The 18,758-nt window shown below is 45.1% G+C and overlaps 1 protein-coding gene across 5 annotated transcripts in view; it reads right to left on the bottom strand.

The window, feature by feature from the left end:
- The window catches only part of LOC117020381 (TBC1 domain family member 22B), a 65,932-nt gene that overhangs the window by 22,347 nt on the left and 24,827 nt on the right, over positions 1–18,758 (bottom strand). For 4 of the 5 annotated variants that reach the window (XR_004422684.1, XM_033102827.1, XM_033102826.1 and 1 more), the window contains 2 exons: positions 16,817–16,931; positions 347–453 (listed from right to left, as the gene is read on the bottom strand). Coding sequence is in view for 4 of the 5 variants with exons in the window: in XM_033102827.1 (XP_032958718.1) it covers positions 347–453; positions 16,817–16,931 (222 nt within the window). In the remaining variant the exon portion in view is untranslated. Of the gene's footprint in view, positions 1–346; positions 492–16,816; positions 16,932–18,758 lie in introns of all 5 variants that reach the window. The other variant, XM_033102825.1, reaches the window with a different exon arrangement.

Here is an 18,758-nt window from a genome sequence, read left to right as displayed (position 1 = left end):
ATTTTTCCAAAGCTGGTGCCAGTATTTGGGGGAACAAAGGAATCTAGAGAACAGCTGAGCATGGGGAAAGCCTGACAGAGCCACATGGCTTGGGTGCAGCACAAAGGAGGGACGTGCTCTGATGACAAAGCCAGGGCAACGTGGAGACTTCCCGAGACTCCAGGGGACCCTAGAGTATTGCCTTTTGAAAGCTGTGAAGCTAATGAAAGAGGTAGAAATGAATGAACCCCAAAGAGGAGGAGCTATGCAGGGGTGGGGGGCTGTCTGATGCAGACGAGCAGTAAGGGACCCAAAGGCCTGCAGGAAGCCCCGGCCCCGGGCGTCCCACAAGGGCAGAACCACTCACCTGGATCCCATCCAGCAGCTTGCTCATGCACCAAAAGCTGTCGGCTTCAATGCTTCGCAGCACGTCCTGAGACAAATTGGTCACATCAAAGTTCTCTACATCCTCTTCTGTAAAACAAAAGGTGAAGAAAGTCCAGAGGTCTTCTCTAAAAAATGGAGAGAGAAAGATAGAGTCTAGTATCTTCAAGGGGGTCCTTCCAACCAGGGCAGAGCCAGGCTAACTTGATGCCCAGGAGCAGGGGCCTGCTCTCCTTCCTCCGCCCCTCGTCAGGTGGGCAAAAATGGCCCAGGAAAGTTCTGGAGCTCGTACAACACTGAACAGGCATTTCTCACACCAGTTCTGCTGGGGCCAACATATCTTTCTCTTCCCCTGCATTTGTTCATTCCGTTTTAGAAAAAGATACTTCAGGCCTCGTGTTCAATGAGCTATACCCAGCCCCCCGGAGATGGGTTGGAAAACTTATTCGATTTCAGAAATTCAGTGAGCCGTCTACCATACTCATTAGTTAGCCCCTGAAGTTCATTTTTAAAGATGGAACCCCAAATTCTGACAAGGCCTACTCATGGCCTCACCATGTAGAAGTGAAGATGAGCGTGTGAAAAAAGATGGCCCAAACCTGTGGTAGCGTCTAGGGTTTAATTTCATCAAGTTGGTAGTTCTAAGATGGATTCTATAAAACATCAATCCTATAGGATATTCGAGAAAAAAGCAGTTCCATAGAACCCCTGGTTGAGAAATGCTGTATTATATAGCTCATCTTGGAGATTCACAAAGATCATAGTAAACAAAAAGATTTGAGAAGTTATAAGAAATTTTCCAAATGTGCTTAACCTTGCTTATCCAGCGTTTCCCAAAACTTCTTTAGCCATGGCACCTCTTTTAAAGGGGACCATGTGAGGTATAATCAAAACATACGGTGAATATTTAAATTTAAAAAAAAATTATTACAGTAAAAGACACATTGCCGTTAATCCCCCTCAAAATATTCCCCCTCACTTTGAACACACTTATCCCATCATTCTTGCCATTTCCTAAGCAGTTCTAGAAGTCCTCTTTCATGAATACCTTTGGTTGCGCTGTTGTGGCTGCCTCGATATCCTGAATCGATTAAAAATGTTTACCTTTCATGGTTATTTTGACTTTGGGGAAGAGCCAGAAGTTGCATGGTGCCAGATCCGGTGAATAAGGTGGATGAGGACACACTGTAATGTTTTTATTTGATATAAGTTGCTGTACCAGAAATGATGTGTGACACGGAGCCTTTCCACTGTGATCACAAAATACGGTGAATGCTGCTGCTTAGTGCCACCCAATGGAAAGGCAGGGATCTTCAATACGGGAATGAGCTATACCCAGCCCCCATGAGATGGGTTGGAAAAATTATTTGATTTCAGAAATTCAGTGAGCTGTCTACCATACTCCTTAGCCAGCCCCTGCCATTCATTTTTAAAGATGGAACCCCAAATTCTGACAAGGCCAACTCATGGCCTCACCACTTAGAAGTGAAGACGAGCATGTGAAAAAAGATGGCCCAAACCTGTGGTAACGTCTAGGTTTTAATTTCGTCAAGTTGGTAGTCCTAAGATGGATTTTTTGGTAAAACTTCAATCCTATAGAATATTCAAGAAAAAAGGGGTTCCAGAGACAAATATGGTTGAGAAATGCAGCATTATGTAGCATCATCTTGGAGATTCACAAAGATCATAGCAAACAAAAAGATTTGAGAAGTTACAAGAAATTTTCCAAATGTGCTTAACCTTGCACAAACCCTTTTGGGGAAGGCAGGGTGTTTTGTCAGAAAAGCTATGGCCCTGGAAACAACCTAGAAGTTCGACCTGAAGTACAGACACAGTGAATACATGTAAAGTGCAAACAACGGGGCCTGGCACACAGTAGGCGCGATATAGTTTATTTTAGATGAAGTTTCTTAGGCATGTGTAATGGCACGGGGAAGTATGTGATTGTGTTAAGGGAAAAGAGCAAGGCACAAAACTACTTATGGTATCCTCTCATACTGTGCACACAATATTTATGTGTGTTTACATAAGCACAGTGGAAAAACAAAATATATCACAAGGTTTACCGTGCTTATCCCCAGGTGGTAGGGATAAAAGATTTTCATTTTCTTTAAGCTTTACTAGACTTTTCAAATTTTCTACAATAAGCACAATTTTATAATCAGGAAAAAAAGCATATTATTTTAGAAAAAAAGAGCTACAATTGACTACACATGTCTTTTATCACCAAAAAATAAAGATTTTGTAAAACACGACGCCTGCAGAAACTAAGACTTCAGGTAATATACAGAGGTCCATTTGAGAAATTACACTGGGAAAAGAAAAAACCTTCCAAGAAATAACATCTTTCTTTTTTTCCTAACTGAAACACTTGTTATGTAGAGTTTTTGGGCAGTGACCATATACACACTATTAATTTAGTTAAATGACACGGGGCTCTAAGACCCAGCTCAGAATCCTTCTTTTTCGTATCACATTTCCAAGCTCCTTGCGTGTGGCTGCTCACTGCCCCACTGTGCCTCCCGCCTCCATCTGTATCCATTCCCCAGGGACAGACACCCAGGTGCCTCCAACACCCATGACCACAAACAATGCCTCCAGGAACTGTCCCCTTCAGAGGGCATGAGAACTGCGCTAGGCATAGTTGGAGGCAGACCTACCCCACAGGAGCCGCCAGACCAGACTGCTCCCCAGGACCAGAGCACAGCAGCGCAGGAGGAAAGAGTGCCGCTTCCTCGCACTGAGTGTCCAAGGCGGAGCTCCCGCTTTATGAGAACAGGGTTGTAAGAAACGCTGTGACGACTCAGGACAAAAACCACCCCCCACGAATCACACACGAAGTTTCCCAAATGAAGATCCAGAGCTCCATAATAATACGAAGGCTCTTTTTCACCTGGGGCTTCTACAGTCCCAGAACCCTGCAGTGGAAATGTCACTGGGAATGGAAACCACACAGAGCAGAGTAACGAGGGAGAAAGAGCTTGGATCCATGAGAACGCCGGGGAGCACGGCTGCCTCGTCAGCCCTGGTGACCTGTGGCCTTTTCCAGACAGAAGAGTACGTGCAGCAGAGCACAGACTCTGCAGCCACACTGCTCAGGGCCTGGCTCCGTCACTCACCAGCTATGTGGCTCTGGGCAAATGGCTTTACCTTTTGCGCCTCAATTCCTCACCTGTTAAGGTGGTGATACCCTACCAGTGTCACAGGACATTATAAGGGTTAAAGAAGTTCATATATGCAAAGTGCTAATAACAGTGCCTGGCACAAAAGAAGCATTATGTAAAGGTTAGCTAGTATTATTGTTATTAAATGAGGAACAAATAAACTTCTTTCTTGTTTCAGCCTCAGTTATTTTGAATCTCTGTTATTCACAGCCAAACCTAACATAATTCCAGAACGTACTTTAAAAACAAGTCCATTTTTGAAGTTTCCATTTCCACCTTTTGGTCTTAAGGAGGAAGATCTAACAACGTGAGGTCTTTAGTTTGTAAGAAGCCATTCTCAGTAACTGTACCAATTCCAAACCTGTAGGGGTCCAGGAAGCAAAGGGACCAACAGACACGTGCCGAGCCGTCTTTGGGGGCCTGGAGCCCAGGGCTTTTATTCTGCCATCGTACCCGCCCACTAGCCCTTTGCTTTCAGACAGAGGCACAGCTCACCAGCACATCAGAGAGTGGGAGGAGAGCTTAGTTCTAGTGTTCTGCCTGCTGGGAGGATAAAATTCACACATTTGGTCAAAAACTGTGAGCTGAATGTAACAGCAAAAAGCAGCAGAGACAGGGGTCCCAAATGCTCTCGGAAGGGCTTCATTCAGCATAAACAGTCTGTTCAGAAGGCTCATGAGATGTCCTACTTGAGAAAACTCCACCTGTGAGTGAGCTGGAATGGGAATCCGTGCCCGCAACGCAGTCTCGAATGAGGGCAGTGCTTGTCATTACAGAGCATACGGCAGCCAGGACTCAGACTGGAGGGAATGAGATTTTAAGGGCTATTTTATGAGGCAAAGCATCTGAAAAGAGGAAGACCAAACCTGTTTATAAAAACCAAATTGCCCTCTCTGGGCTTGACGACATTGTACCCCTTTATTAGAGGACACTGTGTACTTGAGTGGTGCCTCCTGTCAAGGGCTTATTTTTCTGAGACCTCCAAGTCTTGGTCCTAAAGCAGCATCACATGTGCCTCAAGAAAGCCTCGACTGCTTTGGGAAAAATTGGTTTTGCTCTAACTGACAAGAGTAACTTGCCCATTCATTGCTCTAGGCATTTCCCAGGAACCATCCGTGATCGCAAGGCAGGGTCTCGCCTGTGATCTGCTGGCTCAGAACAATTCAGCCTGACTGGCAGCCATGGGATTCAAGGCATCAGACTGCAGCCAGCCTTCGTCTTTCCCAAGCCTCGGGCTTACCTGATTCCTGTCTCTTGTTTTTTTTAACTAAACTCCTAAGAATACCTTACATATTTTCTGATGACAAAAGTAAACTGCTTGAGAAAAGGAAAACATAAATCTTTTTGGCCACACATCTAAAGAACCTCATAAAACAGAAACTTAGATATTTCATCCAAAAAACAGTTTTAAGAAAAGTGTCAGGAATGCATCTAATTACCTGTGTGTCATGATTTTTAAGTGGTTCAAGTGCTATAAAAATGTCTTTGTTGGGTATTGTTCATCTGATATTTCAGGCAAGTATTTGATGGCAGCAGCAGAGAGAAGGACCCCACTGCAAACCTTATGGGGGGGGAGGGCCCTCGGCAACCCCAGGAAAGTCAAAGCCCTGACACACAGAGAGTGAGCACAGCTGGTCTCCCCCAGGGCGGGGGTCAGAGGAAAGACCTCTTCTGAGGTTCCTACAGAGCAGAGACCAGTGGAGGCGGTTCTGTGTCATGAAGACCATGTTCCAGACTGTGTGAGAGGAGATGGGCTGTTTCACGGATGCAGAGAAGCCGCTGACCACGGAGCCCTGCCTGGCACTGCGCCTGTCAATCAGGGTCGTGACGCAAAGGTAAATATTAACTCAGAACGATACGTGAACTCTGGCTCTGCGCTCCTCAGAGTGGGGGAGCCTGGGTACACGTGTGTCATGATGCTCTAGGTCAAATTCATTAAAAAACCCAACATACCACCAAATTTTCTCCATTTTACACAGGTTCCGGTATTACTCTTACTGTTACTTAGCAAATGTTAGTGACCGCTGGTTCACTTAGCCTCTTGGCACTGGCCACAGGACCCCAGGTTGTATGAGCCCAAACTACATGAGTATCAGGTTCTGGGGGCAAAGGAACGGCACACACTTAACCTTGTAGGACCCGCCCAGAGCCCATCCGCAGGGCCAGGCAGCCTGTCACCCTGTGTATGTGAACAGCCTGTCACAGCCTGTGTATGTGAACAGGCTCTCGGAGTCCAGGGGCCCCAACACCAATGTCAGATGCCCGGAGGCTGCACATCTAGGGTCAAACATCTTGAACGTGGTGGCTGCCTCAATTTCTCCTCTGTTAGAATTTCTCACATATTCTTGGGGTCAGATGAAAGTGAATGAATGAGCGAGTTAGCAAGCAGGGACATGCCACTCGTGCTAGGTGTAGGGAGAGCAGGCCAGGTCTTATAGTCCCGGAGATGACAAGACGCAACTTGACCTTGGAGAATTTACCTCGTACATGACAGGAAGTTCAGCACCGGACATCCCACCACATGCACACACGGCCCTCCAAAGTATCAGCTCAAAGGAGCTCAGCTCAGCTCTGACTGGGCCGCCTCCTGCTGGGAGGAGCCTCCAGTCTTCCTCAACTGCCTGTCAGGCAGGAGGCTGCTGCATCTGTGCAGCGGGGCCAGGAGGCATCTTGATGAAAGGGTTAGAGTCTCAGGTAGGGTGAGTGCTACAAAATTCAGCATCAGCTCCACTCCCCAATTCCCTCCACACCAAGAGCATTACAATGGAAAATGGAGTGTCCTTACTGTATGATTCAATTTCTATAAAGTGTAGAGATAGGGAAAACTAACTGAGATGTTACAAGTCAATAGTTACCCTTGCTAGGGAAAGGGGGGGAGGGGACTAGACGGGAACACAGGGGGCTCTGCAGTGTTCCATGTCTTGATATGGGTGCTGGTTATTTAGGGGAAATTTACCAGCTGTGCACGTATATGTACTTTAAAAAATATTCGAGGGGCGGCCGGATGGCTCAGTTGGTTAGAGCGCGAGCTCTCAACAATGAGGTTGCTGGTTCAATTCCCACATGGGATGGTGGGCTGCGCCCCTGCAACTAAAGATAGAAAATGGCAACTGGACCTGGAGCTGAGCTGCGCCCTCCACAACTAGACTGAAGGAGCTGATGGGCCTTGGAGAAGCACACTGTTCCCCAATGTTCCCGAATTTAAAAAAAAAATGTACAAATTGTACTTCAATGTAAAGTTTACATTTCAAAAGCAATGTCCTTTTAAGACAACAATGAAAACCCACCATTACTATGGAAGTTTGGCCAGTTTCACCTTTGCCTTCCAACGTCTTTTTTTCTGAAAATCGGAGTGTTAATTATCAAAAACTGAAAACTAACTGCACGGCTGGCCCGCTGCCTCCTTCAGGACGCTGCTCAAACTCCTCTCCTCAGCGTGACCCTGATTCACTGCCCCGTTTAAAACCTGCTCCTGTTCCCACTCTTGCCAACGGGGCACATCTCTGATCTTTCCTGCTTCACTTTTCTCCACAGCACTTAGCCCACTCTTGCCAACGGGGCACATCTCTGATCTTTCCTGCTTCACTTTTCTCCACAGCACTTAGCACCCTCGTACAAATACCTGTTTTCTATCTATTATCTGTTTCTGCTCATCAGAATTTAACCTGTAGGAAAGGGATTTCTTCTTACACATAATTTACACACAGTGGACTACACGTAAAAGCCATCTGGCTTTGACACACGTGTATCTGTGTAAAAACACCCCAGTGGAGAAAGAGAACACTTCCGTCTCCCCAGAAAGCGTCCCCAGGCCTCTTCCCAGTCGTCTCCGTCAGAGCCAATCACTGATTTCTATTGACACAGATTATTTCTGAACTCAATTTAAATGGGATCATCCAACGTAGACTTTTTGATATCTGGCTCCTTTTGTTCAATAGAACGGTTTTTAAAGTGGTTTCTCCCATGTTGTTGCCCAATCAGTACTTTGTCCTTTCTTATGGCTGATACTATTCCATTGTGTGAACATCCATTTTCAGATTAACAGATATTTGGGTTGTTTACAATTGTTATCTATAGGAATACAGTTCCTATGGAAATCCTGATACAGTCTTTGGAGGACTATTACCTTTCATTTTCCATGAATAAATAACTAGAAGGAAAAGGCAGAGATTTTTGTCACTTTGTTTATGGTGCCGCCCTCAGTGCCTAGAGCAGAGCCCAGCTCAGCGTCGGGCTCAGTAAATACTGGCTGATGAGCGGGTGGCACTCCATCTCCTTCCCTTCGGAGAGAACTTTGGCCAACTCAGCGCAGTGTCAGAACTCTGTACTTCACTGCCCTCCAGTGGCCAAGCCCAGCAAAGCCGAATTCCTAGATATCTTGCCAAGTTATCATCTAGACGCGTGGAATGTGTATTTTGGACACCAAAAATGAAGGCGCTGGGAATATAAAGATGTTTAAAATAGTCTCTGGCCTCAGAGAATCACACAGTCTGGTGGCAGAGGGCGGATGGAAACACAAGGGCCACAGAACAAATGCACAGGGTCATGGTAAGAGTACGACTGGGGTGGGGGGCAGGGAGGAAGTCCCGGCTTAGGGGAGCCTTAAAGGACACACAAGGATCAGCCTGGGGATAAAGAGATGGAGCAGACGAGGCCGTCGATGAAAAACGTCCATTCTGGGTCCCTGAGTGCAGGGGTGAGGCAGGGCGGAGATCACACAACAAGCCAGAGAACCTGGACATTTGAACCTGTAGGTGATGAGATGCTACTGACGGGTGTAAGCAGAGAAGCACGGGCAAGTCTGTGTTTAAATGGTGTGAAGATAGGTTAGAAGGGGACAGAACCAGAGATGGGAACACACACTTGGCCATTTCAGAACCCAGGCCTGACCTAGGACAGTCGTAGGACGAATGCAGAGGGAAGCAAATTCGCGGAACGTTTAGGACATGAAATCATCAGAACTTTGTACCTGATTGGGGATGGAAGCGTGAGACAAAGGACTCATGAGTAATTCTTGGCATTTCCGACTTACGTGGCAGGAAATGCTGCTGAGAGAAAAGGCTGGCTGTGCGTGGGGAGGAGTCAGTCAAACACGAGTCTCAGGAGCCTGAGGGTGGCAAGGATGCCAGCTGTCCACACATAACTGTGCCCCTTCGTCCCTGCTGGTAGGACCCTAAGGGACTGACCACTTAGGATACAGACTATGTTTTCCAGCCTCACTTGCAGATAGTTATGACTGTAAGACTGAGTTCAGACAGAGATTCAAACCCAAGCATCATGCACTTCAGAAGTGTCCTTAAACGGAAGGAGTGTGCCTTTCTCCCTTTCCTCCTTCATACTGGCTGGAATACAAACGTGATGGCAGAGCACACAGCTATTGTGGACCATGAGAGGGAAACCACACACTGAGGATGGCCAAGGAACAGGAGGAAGGAGTCTGGGCCCTGATATACTGGAGCAGCACACAGCCCTGCACTCATTACCTCTGGACCTTTCATGTGAGAGAAATAAGCTTTTCTTCTTGCTTAAGATACTTAAGGTATTTGGGGTTCCCTGTCACATACAGCCAATCCTGACTGTCTATGAAAAGCGGAAATGTCACACAGGGAACTGGATACATGGGTCAGAGGATTGGGAAAGCCTTCCCTTCCCTCTGAGTTCCAGTGCCAATGTGCTTCTAAATAGAAGCTGAAACGAAAACCCTACTGTACTGCTTCATGTAGACGAGAAGAGGGACAGTTGTTTGATACTCAGTGTTTCATTTGTACTGAAATCACCAGGCACCACTCTTCTTTTGAGAATAGGACATGTCACGAGCCTCACTCTTCTCCATGATTTCCTCCTATTTGTCACTTAAATAGATAAATAATATCGTCTAAGCCCAAAAGGTTTTGAAGATTAGAGACTAGAGGTATTCTGCAGTCCCAGGGATCGCAGCCCAGAGACTGTATCTCCCCATCTAGCGCTGTCACCCCTGGACCCAGACAGCTGGCTTACCCATAGCAGACCCACCTCTCTGTGAGCAGCTGGCTGCAGCAGAAGCCGCATGGGGGCTGGACTAGCCATAGAGAACTTCTCTGTCAACTCAGAGGGCACTCACTGGATCTCCCTGTTTTCAACTATTTTATAAAAAAACATAACACAAAGCATAAAGCAAGCTCAGGTAGGAATTTATACAAATGACAGGGAACAGAGGAACGAGGACGTGGGAGAGAGGCCAGTGGCCCAGTGACATGAGGATCCCATAGCTTTACGAGGGCAGGTCCTCCACGTTATAGCTCAGTGAGATGGGGCAGAGGAGGAGTCTGCCCACTGAGACTGCCCAGGAGCCGAGGGCAACGCCTGGTCTGTTCCATGGGCAAGGATACCTGGGCCTCCTGTACGAGGGAGCGTCCTATCAGAAAGGTCATAGCAGAACGCCTTTCCCAGCAGCTGCCCTGTTAGGATGTGACACCATGAGAGAAGGGGGAGAAAGAAGCGTTACTCAGAGAAGAGACTTATTCTTGAAGGTCACACACAATGTTACATCTATGTTCAAGAAAGGCCTTGGAGCTGGGGAGAAGTCAGTATGACTTGTTTCTTTGAAACTTAATTTATAACCATCAATGGATGAGCAGATAAAGTGTGGTGTATCCATTCAGTGAAATATTTGACCTTAAAACAGAGTGAAGTACTGACACATGCTACAACATGGATGAAACTTAAAAATATGCTAAGGGAATTGTATTTAAATAATGGCTCCCCAACTTGTTGGTCATTTGACTTTGGGCAAGTTCTTTAACCTCTTGAATCCTCAGTTTGTTTATCTACAAAACAAACTGAGTTTTTTCACAGGATTATTGTGAGGATTAAATAAAATAATGACTACGAAGGCTTTCGCCCACACATGGTAAGCATTCCTGTGTGAATAAATACATGGTAGCTATTATTATTCTGTTGTGAACCCTCCATAAAGCCTGATAACCACAGCAGAGGCTCAGAGGTGTTCTCCATGTACTAACTGTACACGGACATTCTGAGGTGAGACATCGGGAGGCGGCTAAACCAGCCGCACTGAGACTTGTGATTTCCATTCCTGATGTTTCGGCCACACCCTGTGTGCTCTGGAAGACTCTGCATCTTTACGAGGTGGCCCGTTATTCATCAGAGTATCCAACTCGGATGCAAGAAATCAGAGAGCTGAAGGGGTGAATTAACAGATAAATCATTAACACTGTTCTAAATGCCAAGGCCATTGGGATTTATCTGTCTTTACCTTAAAAAGTAGAGTAAAAACCATGTGCTCTGTGTGGAGGATGATACCAAACGCTGAACTTTATGTGCTAGAATACTAAATCTCAAACTTCTAAAGACTCAGTCAGGGCTTACCCTTAGATTTTTCCTGTTGAAAGTGTTGCATATTGATTATGTTTAGAAGAGATAGTCTGATAATAAAAGTGAACTGAACATAAAAAGATTATGTTAAGTGAAAGAAGCCAGACACAAAGACCATATATGATTCCATTTTTATGAAATATCCAGAAAAGGCAAATCCAAAGAGACATAAAGTAGATTAGCAATTGCCTAGGGGCAGAGGGGATGGGGGTCCTGGGGCTGATGGCTAAAGGGTACAGGGGTTCTTTTGGGGTGATAAAAATATTCTAAAATTGTGGAGATGCTTACACAACTCTATATACTAAAACCTATTGAACTGTACATTTTATATGGATGAATTGTACAGTATATTAATTACATCTCAATAAAGCTGCTATAAAAAACAAACCCCACAAAATTTAATTTATAAATTTACTGCAACTCCAATAAAAATGCTAAAGGGTTCCCTACCTCCTGAATTTGGCAAGTTGACTCCAAGTCCATCTGAAAGAAGAGCCAAGACAAGGTTTTAGAAAGGGCGATGGAAGAGACTGGTCTAGGACTAATAATAAAACATACTATAAAGCTCAAAAATCCAAGCATGTGGTACTTGCATAGTAATGGAGATAAATAGAATAGAAATAAGTAGAACCACAGAAGTAAAGGAATTTATATTACATTATGAAGAGGGATTTCACATCAGTGAAGAAAGGATGTACTCTTTATGAATGGTGTTGAAACTAAAACTATCCAGTTAGAACAGTAACTGTAATTCTCAACCCCTACCACACAGGAAAATAAATTACTAATGAAATTTAAAAAGCTAAATGTAAAACCAAACCCACAAGAGTATTAGAAGAAAATATGGGAGAGTATTTTTAATAATATTGAGGTGGGGAAGGAAAGATACCAAATCCAAAAGCAAGATACCTAAATACTAAGCAAGATACCAAATCAGAAAGCCATAAAGGAGATTATTTCCTTAGTGTCCCCCTCATACATTGCAATGACTTATTTACTTGTTTCTGAGCCACCACCACCCCCACTAGGTGGGAGTAGCCACAAGGGCAGGGCCAAAGTGCGTCATCTTAGTCACTTTATTCCCTGCCACATAGTAGGAGTGCATTAAATACCTGTCAAATGGACAGATTTGACTACATAAAAATCAGGAAATTCTATATAAGGAAACACAATAAACAAAGTTAAAGAGCTAAATGATGACCTGGGAGAAAAAAATATTAGGTTGAACCATATAAAATTCCTGTGGTAATTCCTGGAGGTAAAAAATAGTTGAATAATAGCAATTTCATATGGTTTAAGCTATTTTTAACATATACCAGATAAAGAATGAACATATCTAACCTGCAAAAAGCTCTTACAAAATAACAAGACCAAAAACCCAATAGGAAAAAATGGGTTTGAACCAGCAGATCACAAAAGAAACAAATGGTAATATACATAAAATAACCTCACTGATGAGCAAGTGGAAATAAAAATTGAAACAAAAACAGTAGTTTATTTGCCAGACTGGTAAACTATTTGATTGAGAGGCCTAGTTTTGCTAAGGACGTGAAGAAAAGTACACTCAAACATCAGAGGCTGGAGTGTAAACTCGTGCAAACTTTTCTGGAGTGTAAAATAGTAGCACCTATTTGGCATGCCGGTAGGACTAGCAATTTCACTTCTAGGGACTCTCTTTCAGAGAAATATGTATTTTAACCCAAATGCACAAGAAAATATGTACGAGGATATTCATTACAATGCTATTTATAACAGCAAAAAATTATAGATGATTTAAGTGTCTTTCTATAGAAGACTTTCTGAATAAACTATAGTAAAGTCTTAGTATGGAAATAAAGGTAACTGCTGAAAAGGATGAGGCAGATCGATATGTCCAGACTTAGAAAGCTGGCCACAATATTTGTCAATGAAAAAAAAGCAAGATATAAAAAAGTATGGCTAGTTTGATCCCATTTTTCTGAACATAACAAAGAAAAATAATCTATGTGGGTGCATCCACACACAGGAAAAGGTCTGGAAGCACACACACCGAAAGGTCGATAGTGGTAGTTACCTCTGGTGGTGGGAGGTGGAGGTAGGGTAATAACACTTCTAAATTGTTTTGATTTGTTTAATGAGCATGTCCTTTGGCAAGTTTTCTTTTTTTTAAGGCAAGGAGCAATAAGAAATACACTGCCTGCTTTGGAACAGAGAATGGAGTAGAGAGAGCCATTAGAGGTCCAAGGATATGGGTCTAAGATTAGATACCACCAAATCATATAAAGATCACAGGTATTAAGGTCAGAAGACCTGGGTTTGAGTTTGGAAAGCTCATTAAATCTCTGAGCCTTAGATTTCTCACCTGGAAAATGGGTTGACACATCTACCTTAAAGAGATACTGGGGTCTACTAAATGAATTCAGGTATGTCAGAATACTTTGCAAATGGTAAAGCACTTTAAAAATCAGCGTGATATTATTGCTTGATACGGCAAAACCCTAGGCTAAAAACTGGAAAAACAAGGGCTAACACTATCCAGTTCTAAGGACAAGAAGGATGGGAACTGATAAGACGTATCAACCATTTAGAGTGTGTGGACTTATTTTGGACCCTGATTCAAACTGTTAAATACATTTATGAGAATCAGGAAAATTTGAATACTGTTGTATATGAGATTCTATTAAGGCGCTATTATTACTTTTTAGATGTAATAATTGCATTATGGCTGTGGGTTTCTTTAATCATTGTTTTCTAGAGATACATATGGAAATATTTATGGATGAAATTACGTGATGCTTGATATTGAGATTTGCGACCAAGTAATTCACAAAGCTGAGGGGAATGGAAAATGGATAGAGATACAGATGAAACAAGACTGGCTGTTGAGTTGGATGGTAAGTATATGGGGATTTACAGTATTAGATTTTCCTTTTACGTATGTTTGAAACTTAACATGATTAATTTTTTTTAAAAAATGAGTGCCCCCCATCTTCCTAGGTCTGGGAGAAGGTAATCAGAAGTCCGTGGCAGAGGTGAAACTGAGTGCAGCCGTGCCACGAAAGGCTTCTGTGCGTGGGAAGGGCAGAGGAACCCACGCTGCACTGCACATGGTGTCCCTGGGCAGCAGGCGGGGCTGACAAACCCAGTGCCGAGATCAGAACGCAGTCACGTTGGTCACAGGAAAAGGCACAGCGCTGGTGGGGCTGACGGGGGTGAGGCAGTAACGGGATGGACACCTACAGAGTGTTGTCATACAGCAGCCTAGCCGACAGTCCCCCCATGTCTTTCCTTGAGGAAAGAAAAGTCTGTAAGACTGTGCCGTTTTGGGAGTTTGCTTATTTCAATGTTTTACACCTTATGTCTCTCTTTCTGGTCCCCAAAAGATGGTTTGCAGCCAAAGACGGGTAAGATAGCTCATGTGAGATACAACCTAAGCCAGGCGGAACCGAGTGGGGACCCCCAATGAGCTGCCTTAGAAAATCGGGGAAGGAGCCTTGCCTCCCCGTCCCCCAGCCTGGGAAAAGCCATTACTGACTCTGGCTTTCCTCTCTCAGCTGATTGTGAGAGAAGTCATGAGGGCAATAAGGATCAGCTCGCTCCACTTATCTCAGCGAAACATGAGAGACTTGCCCCCCAGGGAGGTGCATACCTCACCTGAGTCATCAAAAGACAATGAGGAAAAACTGAGGGTTGCTAGATGGGCGGGAGGGGTGGGGGGTGGGGGGAGGGTGAGGGAATTGGAGGGCAATCGGTGACCACAGGATGGCCACGGGCTTGAAAATTAATCTGGGGAACGTAATTTGGTGGTTACCAGAAGGTAAAGGGGTTGGGGGGTGGGGGATGAGGGTGAGGGGGATCAAATGTATGGTGATGGAAGGGGAGCTGACTCTGGGTGGTGAACACACAGTGTGATTTATGGATGATGTGATACAGAATTGCACACCTGAAATCTATGTAATTTTACTAACAATTGTCACCCCAATAAATTAAAAATAAATTAAAAAAAAAAAAAAAAAAAAAAAGACTTTCCGCTCTGGCTGCTTGGGGACAAAGATAATTGGTTTGATTCACTTTTGTGATATGACGAATGAGTCTCACAGACCGAGTGTAAAACATCACCACTTCCTTGTGTAATTATCAATAAAAGCCACCAGCCAGCCCGATTCGGGGCTCCAGTCTCTGGTGACTGCGAGACCCCCTGGACTTCTGAGATTTAACTGCATTAAGTCTCTGTTTCTTTCTTTCTTAAAACCTAACCCAACGCCGCCCCTTCTCGCAACCTCACTGCCCGTGTTGCGCTGGACGCGACAAGAAAGTAAAGCAAATTTTGGTACAAAATACCGATGGCAGCTAACAAGAGAATTAAATATCCCACCAGCACTGCAGCTGCTGAGGACTATTTCTAACTGGCACAACAGTGTCACCAAGATGTCACGCCAGCGTTTACACTTCAAATGTAGATTAATGGACGGTTAGCACCTTCCTAGGCTCATCCTTTAACACTATTTTACAGAAGTGCTACTGCAAGAAGCTACCTCAAAATCCCAACAGATCAGCTGCTCTGTTCTTAATGAAACGAAACACACAGAATTAGGCGGCCTCCAAGAGCTGACGTATTAACGTGAAGGGAAAATGAAAAGTCCTTTACAAAACCTTTATTTATATGCTTTCAGTAGCTAAATTTTCACTAGTCCCGCGTTTGCTCAGGATCCCCTGACAGAGTTGGCAGAGGGACCTCCCACCCTCACTCCCAGTGCGGCCATGGTTGCTGCTACGTCAGGGGAACAAGGGGTAACGTCATTCGGTTGCCTTACTTTTTCAGACCTGCCTCACGAAAGACCAAACACCACCCCTTTGAGCCCCATCAGAGAACATGAATGAGATGAATCAAGTGAGACATCTTCTATGCCCTCCGCCTTCAAGGGTCTGTACTCTAGTCCACTTCTCAGCACCCCCCTACCCCCTGCAATGGCTTCCTGCACAAACCACAACAATCCACCACCCCAGAGTCCAAAGAAAAGGGTTCTAGTCCTCGCTCTGCCACTAATAAAAAGGCAGGGAATCTTATAACCCACCTGAGAAATGAGGGGATTATAATGATGGGTGGTTTTCTAAGACCCTTTCAATGTTCTTACTCCCACATGAGCTTCTCTTTAACTAAGAGAACAAAGCCTCAGGCCATGACAGATGGGTTTGCCTGTGACTCTCTAAGCCAAGTGATTAAGGAAACCAAAAGCAGTGAAGATCCTCAAGTCCTTCTAAGACTGCCTAATTTAGGCAGGGCCAGAGGAGGCTGCGGGGGCTGTAAGGAAACCTAACTGACACTGTGACATCTAATCACTCCATCCAAAGTGACGAGAACCCGGTGGGGTAAGAGCCGAGGGAGGAGGGGAGAAATCAAGGTGCGGGAGCTCTCCTCAGTCCATTCCATCACCTGCAACGTGAGCTGGATTCTGGGGCCACATCCTTTCCTCCTCTACAAGCCCACACCCCGCTCCTAAGAAACAGCATGTGAACTGAAGTGGGAAGGTCTGATGTATTAGGTTGATGCAAAAGTAACTGGTTTAAAAGGTTAAAAATTGCAAAAACTGCAATTACATTTGCACCAACCTAATACAATCTAAAATTCCTGTCTTTCCAACAAGTTCAAAATAATCCTAAAATGACCTCAAATAAGCCATCAAACCATCTGTTTATGGCAGAACACAATATATCAGTGTGGTCATTCTGGTGACAAAGCAGGTCTTTTCAGGTGAAATCTGTGACCACCTCGAGAGGGAAATTCCAGGCTGTTACCGCTGTTAAAATAGGTTTAGCTGTGTATGCTTCAGCCACTGTCCTTTTTTAGCACGACAAGACTACTGGCTGCACTCTTGGGAAAAACAGACTGAAGATAAGAGCGAGAGCTTGTTCAACTTGGTACTCATGCTTCTTACCCACATATTCTGAGAGGAAGACGACAAAGAACGGAGTGACCAGGTCATTAATTCCCTGGACATACCCACTGGCAGGGTGTCGGATGGCCCAAATAAATAGAATTCTTTCGAAGATCTGGGAAAATGAGAAAGAAAGAAGACATGACTGTTAAACCTTGGGGATATGCTCCCTCTCTCCATTTACCTAGCTCACAATTTATCTCAGGGTGGCTACAGAATTTTGGGGGAAAATTTTAAAACACTATGGATAAAGCAAGTTTATAAATATAGTTTCTAAGATGCTAATCGTTATTAAGAAGTAGATATTTCTTGCCCTTTATTTATCTTTTCAGTATCTAGTAACTGTGATATAAAATCGGGAAAAGGATGGCGACACAAACGGCTTAGAAAAAGGTTTGCAACGGAGGTCTTAATTCAGGATATCATTTGTAGACACTGTTTCTCTATTTCCAGGAGGAAAATGTCAGAACATCTAAGTTCTGACGCCTTTTCTAAATCTCTTTCCATCATTACAGGATTTAGAGGAAATGCCTTCTCTACCATCCTCTCCTTTCTCCCTGCTGAGACAGAAGGAGATCTAGACCTAGATTTAGTTCTAACTCAGCTTGACTTGAAACTAGTGACAGACTATAAATGGAGGAAGTCACTTCACATATCAGGATGCATTCCTGTCCATTTGCTGTGGACAGGAAGTCAGATAAACCAGATCCCATGGAGCGTTACAGCTGGGCATCTGAGAACAGAGACATCAGCCAGAGCCTCCACAGCAAAGCCTCTGGAATGAAGTATACTAGCCACAGAGGCCAGAAGCTTAGAAAGGGGAGAGAGAAGAGCGCTGTATGGTCCATTTACAAAGTCTGGCCCATTCAGTACACTCCCCTCTGCTTTCATCGGGCCCTCTGATCTTTTCCGCGATCTTCTCTCAACCTGAAAATCCTCCTTCTCTGGTTTATCCTGCTGACCACAACTCCTGGGCTGCCTCACGTCCCTGTGAACCACCCAGAGGGATGGCAGAGGTGATGGCGGTGCCAAGGACAGGAGAGTACAAGGCCTCCCGAGCACATGGCTTTGCAGAGCCCCAACCAGCCGGCTCTGGGCAGACTGAAGAGGCCCTCCTGGAGGTCACGTGGAGGGAGAAAAATGCTCCCATGGAGAACAGTAAAAGAGAAATGGTTGTGTGGTTTTGGAGTTGCTTGGCTAGTGTAGGGGAGAAGCAGAGCATCTGAAGACAATAAAGGCTGTTTCCCAGCTGGGGTTGAGTCTGCCTTGCAGCTGGCAGAGCTGAGAAACTCCCACTGCCAACACTCCTGCCCCTCCAAGCAGTGAGAACAAAGCCGTGCCCGGAAGGAGCTGCCTCTCTGCCTCCACCAGACCTGCCCACGTGCTCCCTGGGCCAAGGGAAGGCCGTGGCATCCTCACTTCTGTGAGACCCAACATTCTCACGGGGCCTCCGACACGTTTCCTCTCTGCTGCTAAATGACCCTCCCGCCCTTGAAAGTGGAGCTCAAGCTACACCCTCCAATTTCAGGACGTTCTCAAGGATTCTCTGCCCCCCGCCCCTTCTCCTCACACCTCCTGTGGCCCGTGTCTGTCTGGATGTCTCTGTTAAAGGCTCCTCCAGGTCAGTCCTTCTGAAGGACCTGCCAGGGCTTCTACTGCACACTACTGATCACTCCTTGTGAACACACAATCCTTGCTGCCTGGCATTAACAACGGCCAAGGGGTGGGAACCAGCCATTCAGAACCAGGAGACCTGCGATACGTCCTAGTCAGGATGGAACATCGCAGACACACTCACCCTGTACAAGTGAGGATGACGCCAAAGAGACGGAAATTGGCCAGCACAGGCCCGGGTACCAGAGGAGATCATGGCATCTTCACTACAGAAAAGCCTGGAATATTCTTGCCTCGCGGAAAGGAGAGGAGAGGATAATCCCTGAAG

The sequence above is a fragment of the Rhinolophus ferrumequinum genome, chromosome 3 (assembly GCF_004115265.2).
Source record: "Rhinolophus ferrumequinum isolate MPI-CBG mRhiFer1 chromosome 3, mRhiFer1_v1.p, whole genome shotgun sequence".
Lineage (NCBI taxonomy): Eukaryota > Metazoa > Chordata > Mammalia > Chiroptera > Rhinolophidae > Rhinolophus > Rhinolophus ferrumequinum.
This window is presented reverse-complemented; position numbering and strand designations above follow the sequence as displayed.